The following is a 6,000-nucleotide window of genomic DNA, read 5'->3' as shown; positions in this document are numbered from 1 at the left end:
CAAGCCTTCATTGTTAAGTTTTTCAACCATTTTTATTTGTTCATTACCACTGGTTATTACGACTTTCCATCAGCTAATACTGCATGAGATGGTAAACACGGCAGCATTTATCTTTATAATTTTATTTCTCCAATCTAAAATTTCAGAGCAATGTGCAGTCTGTCAACTCTTGCTGCCTGTATGCCATTTCATTACTCTTGATGACCATTCAATGCAGATATGGACGTCAGCCGTGCATGACTGTCGCAAAAACAATATTTTTCAATACGTGGTCACAACATTTCTTTGGGTGATCCTCGGATCTATAAACAATAATCGGCGTAAGGCACACGTCTGACACTTTGCACGATTCAAACTCTGCACACATTTTAAAATGGGAAAGCACAATATTTTATTTGTCTGTGACATTAAAAGAAGCCTCAACTTGTTCACGACACTGAACAACAAGCAGGCATGCATCGGTGAAGGCAATAAGGCGACGTAATACAGTATCATTAACTATATAGTTTTTCCGTCCAAAAATAATACATTCCATAGCATAGATGACGGCATTTAAAACAGTGCATATCTTATCTCTGCTTTCTCTGTTGAATGAAACCAAGCTTGTGCATGTGCAGCTCCTGTTGATTAATTTGAGAGACACGGCACCACTGTGTAATAACTAATAATGCTAAGAACAAACCTCATACAGTAAGGCACCATACTGCAGGTAAAACCTTTTCGCAAACAGGGAATAACTCAATACATTTCTAGCCCCTTTTCCAGTAAAAAAAAAATTCCCACAACCGCAGTACGTCTCAGAATGTTTTTTTAAGGGAAACGAATCAATTGGACTGCTAAAATCAGCATTTCACATTCGCTTGCTTGCGTCATATACTGTAACATAATGCATTCACAACCGCCAAGGAGTGCTCCATTGCATTGAACAGACACTACTGTTGCTTCTCCGATACACATACCCTTGGGTCCAAGATAAACCTGCACTGTTCTGTGCATACGCAAATACTTAATCAAATGCAGCCATCAGCATTTCAAAGCTGAAACTACATTAAAGACTGTGCACATGCTGATAGGCTTGCCTCAGTCACCCAACACAAACATTAACTGGAAACACTCCCCAATAATGGAGCAATACAATACTTGACCAAAATAGTTCGGGCAATTCCATGGTAATGCAAATACAGCATAACATACAGAATATGATCATTAGAAAATGTAACCTATGCATAATTTGGCTTTTTATAGTTTCAACATTATTTTGCACAGCAGGTCATTGTGAGATGTATAAGAGCCAATGCTTGCAATTTTTCTTGTAATCCAGTTACCATGGAATTACCCGTATGGAAATGTTTCCCATGATGTGCCAATTTTCCCTCCGAGGTTTGTAATTGTGAGTCAACTAACCACCTTGCTTTCAACAGGAGATCCGTATGTAAGAGGCGTACAAGTCGTTCAAGTACACTTTTGCGGAGGCCACTATCGAGAGAAAAGGCGTAGGTGTGGAATGCCACGTGACAATACAAAATGACATTGACATGCATAGTTATTGTACCTGCCTCTGCTACTATAGGTGGACCATAAAGAATGGTGACTAGTGGAGGGGGGTGGGTTGGGGTGTGGACTCATTATGTGGCAGCAAAGAAGGCAGCCCTTAAGGATTCTGCTGACCCTTCTCTCAGACCAAAAGGCAGTGCTCAATGTAATTGATAAATGTGCAGAACGAGTGCATCGCTATTCCTTAAATGAGGCAAGGTCTTTAAAGGTGGGCCAGCAAGGCGTTAAGACACGTGGTTTAACAGAAATTCACCTGGCAGCAGACTGCGGTACACAGCCAACCCCGCTGCTACTCAATTAACCGCATAACCAATTTCCAGAATAATGAGGAACTATCAGATAAAACACTACAGGTGAAATTTACACTGTTGAGAGTTAGTGGACCGAAGGGAAGTCATATTTGTCAGATAAGAGGTCAACAAACAAAACCATAACGTGCTACTTGAAAAGGCTGCCGTGATAGGAATTTACATCTAATTGATTCTGGGCCGTCAAGAATTTAGAGTGCTTAGTTTATGACACTCATGCAATGATGATTTCAATGCTATTGCCGATTTCAACCTTTCGCACAAAATTCAACCAATGAGGATAATGAGCATAGCTCTCAAACATTCTCATTTGGCCGATACTCCGATAGTGTGTTAGTACTTTTGATATACATTTTAATGCAGTGTAGTGTAAAAGCAATAAAGTGTGTTGAATTAACTTTTCCTTTTACTCCCGAAAAATTATAATTAGTGTTCAGACTGCCCAAGTCTACCGAAAAGCTATAACGTTTACATTTAATTACTGGGGCCGACCAATCTCGAAACTGTCTTCTCCCTCATAACCTGGTCGTGACATGAATATATTTATTTTAACCTCAAGCACATGTATTCAAATAAATTCCCTCCAAAAGTTCATTTCTTTGAACAGTTATTATTGCACAAAATGACATACAAATATGTAATGGCACGCTTGCCAAAATAAGTTCCTCCAGATTTTTTAAGAAATGCAATTACAGCAGAATGAAAGTACTTAAATCAAAGGCATAAATATTTTAACTCTCTAACAAAAAAGTCCGAAAGAATGCCAAATGAACCAGAGAAGTGAGCTGATTACTTTAAACAACGTACGGAAAGCTCGATAATTGCTGCTTCGCCTATGCAGCCGTCTCGTTAATAAGGCACTTTTTGCGAGGATCAATCAACTCGAATTGCCAAACAAGGTGGACCCTTTCAATAACAGGCTGATTAATGGAGATATTTTATTCAAATGTCCAACCCGCTGAAGAGAGGAGTGCCTGAATGATTCCGTACAGCACGACCCCGCGCACTCACCTCACAATCGTGGTGGTGCGTGGCTCGTGTCACAACCTTATGACACAAGCACATGGGGCCAGATTAAACCTAGGGACCTCTTATCAATAAAAAAAACCAGGCATAGAAAGGAGGTGATCTTTATAATGTTGCTTGCAGATTCTGCGTTGGGTGTGTTGAGTGTTCTCACGCTGGCTGGGTTCCAGGGATGGGTGGAGAGGTTTCCGGGGGTGGGGGGGGCTTATCGCTTTCCCCGGCACATCGAGTCACCCCCGATGTTCATCCTCGTCGTGCCTTTTGCTGCTTTTGGCATTGAATGGCCGTAGAGCACACCCAGCACAGCGAGCACGGAGCTCGCTCGGGTGCAAACAGCATTACTGTTGTCATGGCTCAAACGTCCTTTGGGCCGGTATGCGGTTAACTGAAATGGGAGAAAAGAGAGAAACAAGTTAAATGTGGATGAAATGCTTGCACGCTCGCATGTACCATGCATGTGTTTTTGGGAGGGACGGTTAGAACATCTTGAGAATGAAATGCCAAGTATATAAAACATAGCAATACGAAAATGTAAGGCTTAATTTGAAAGCCCACCGCTATGTAATAAGCATGCAAGATAAACATTGTCGTGATGTTGACAATGACGAGAAACAATGGAAGCTGTGGGAGGTTGCGTGTACTTGATATCTCATTCGCAAAGCGTTCGGGCAGCCTCCCCTGCACTCTACACGAGCTCCTGTGCTAGCAGACATCAATTAAAATATGGTTGTTTTTTTAAAAATAAAAGGCATTAGTTAAATTGACCAAATGGCCCAGCGGTAGCGTGTTCGCCGCTTATTGCTGAGGTTCGTAGTTCGAATCTGAGGGCGCTGCCCTGGTTGGTATTGCCAGGGTATTAACCATACAATACGTGCCACAGCTTCACAAATTACGGTAAACATCTTGTACCACAATTGAATAAGAGTCGGTCTTTGTGCACAGGGGACATTGGCCAAATTTTCCAAATTTTGTAGAATTTTACTCACAAATGACTTAGTTCAGAGAAACATGTCAGACCCTCCTGCGAAATTTTTGGCAAGACTGTCCTGAAAAATAATCTTGAAACTCTGAGAATTTCCTTGGGGAAATTTGTAATAAGTCTTCCATTTCAAATTTATATGCAATGTACTATTTTACATCTAAATGATTCAATAAGGATTTTAAAATGTGAATCGAAAAAGGAGAAATATAACATGTAAGTAATTTGTTAATTGTATGTGTTTTATACAGTGTAAGAACTAATTTCTTACGCTTCACTAGAAACCAAGCATTGTAATATATTCATTAAAATTTGAAAGAAAATACAACACTTCATATCACCACAATGCATAAGCAAACCAAACAAAAACACCACGTGCAACACTTCAAAGGAACATGTGGAAATTAGTGTCCACATATTTTAGAATATGTCTGTTTAGGTTACATATCTTGAAGACTTAATTCCATTCAACCTGAAAGAACTACACTCGTGCAAATGATTGCGGTGGATTTCTAAAAAATCACATTTGCTTTGGGCGCACGTGTATCCAGATCAATGCTGCAGAGCACAAAAGCTCAAAACAACCAAATCAATCCTTTATAGACAGGTGAGACCTATTTTTATTCATGGGTTCATTTGCCAAAGAACACTTTGGAGCAAAAAATATCATGGTCGATTATAATCACGACCAAGCACATGTGCTTAAAATTGTAGGCGCCTTGTGCATATGCGCCGCGCTTCCAGGCTTGTTGGAATAAAGTACGTCACGTTGTTTAACATTTTCGCCTACGAAAATTTTAACCGACATCACACACAGTTAAGCACTACAAACCACACCGTGCACTAGCTGTGCCCCACAAAATAAAGCAATCACAGAGAATTTTTTTTCGATTTAAAGCTTTCGTTATTATGTTTTATTTTTATTATTTTATTATTTCCCTTCTACGTGACTTTACCGAAAGAACCAAGAAGATGAATCACAGAGAAGTTGACCAGACCTCAAGCAACCAGTTTTGGCCCTAATCAATGTGTATTCAAAAGCAAGCAGGTGGTATTGAACCCCTAATGCACTGAAACATACCATTATGCGACATGATTTAAAGGCAGCTGCGATAAACGTTAACCCTACTTTACAGCTCCCTCACCGTGGTGACAATTTTAAATCACCGCAAGGTAAATCTGAGCTCTGAAAGACGCTGTATAGTGACTGATTGGATCTGCAGGACCGTTTAATATGGTGTAACCTGTGTAAAGAAAGCAAATATAACAGCTACGGTTTTACATAGGATTACTTACACATCATTTTGGGAGTATATAATAATTCACTTGTATACGGTATTGTAAATAAGCATTCAAAATTTGTGCACATTGATTTTAGTTTCGAAAAAACAGGGAGAGACATATCTTTGTTTCGCAAGGATTCAAATGCAAGGTACTCAATTTACTGTGGGCTCCTTCACCTACTTAGCAGTTAGGACAGCACGGACACACAGATGACTCATCCAAATGCAGGATGGAAAAGAGAGCAAAAATGTTAAAGAGCACTTTCGCATCAAAGTCCCATCACACGGCAGGTGATCCACGTGCACTGCACACCAAGTCACCCGTGTACCCATTCAAAGCCACGGGGCTGCTGTGGGCAAAGACATACCCCCCCCACCCTGTTCCCCGCAATGTTTCAGATAATGAAATCGTCATCATCGTCGTCATCATCAGTGTCATCATCATCGTGGCCGTCTAGAAGAGTCCAGCTCCAATCTCGCAGTGCCATATCAAAGAGCCTGCAACACAACACACCCACATTTCAGGGTGCAGCAGGTTTTTTTTCAGGGGGATTGAGGGAAATCATGTTTGGATTTCAGGGAGCCAGTGTTTGGGATTGAGGGTGTTAATCGGGTACGATGTGTTTTTTTTGTCAAGCACCTCTTAACGGCTGATGCATTGGACATTTAAAGTGATTGACAATAATACGTGTGAATGAACAATTATAACGCTACGCTTTGAGGTAGGCACACTTGTGTTTTTGAGTATGGGCAAATTAAAATCCAAACAAATATATTGCTTCAAAAATAGCACAACTGGATAATTGAGTGTTTACGCTTTTCATTTGATTCCAAAATATAAATTAAGATC

At 40.3% G+C, this 6,000-nt stretch overlaps 1 protein-coding gene across 1 annotated transcript in view; it reads right to left on the bottom strand.

The window, feature by feature from the left end:
• Nucleotides 1–373: 373 nt before the first annotated feature.
• LOC144931413 (rho-associated protein kinase 2-like) overlaps nt 374–6,000 on the bottom strand; it is a 58,564-nt gene continuing 52,937 nt past the window's right edge. Inside the window, exon 36 of the mRNA XM_078855220.1 lies at nt 374–3,273. Coding sequence (XP_078711346.1) covers nt 3,270–3,273 — 4 coding nt within the window. The 3' untranslated portion in view covers nt 374–3,269. The remainder of the gene's footprint in view (nt 3,274–6,000) is intronic.

The sequence above is a fragment of the Lampetra fluviatilis genome, chromosome 4, assembly GCF_964198595.1.
Source record: "Lampetra fluviatilis chromosome 4, kcLamFluv1.1, whole genome shotgun sequence".
Taxonomy (NCBI): domain Eukaryota; kingdom Metazoa; phylum Chordata; class Hyperoartia; order Petromyzontiformes; family Petromyzontidae; genus Lampetra; species Lampetra fluviatilis.
Note: the sequence above shows the minus strand (reverse complement) of the source record. Positions and strands in the feature narration are given on the sequence as shown.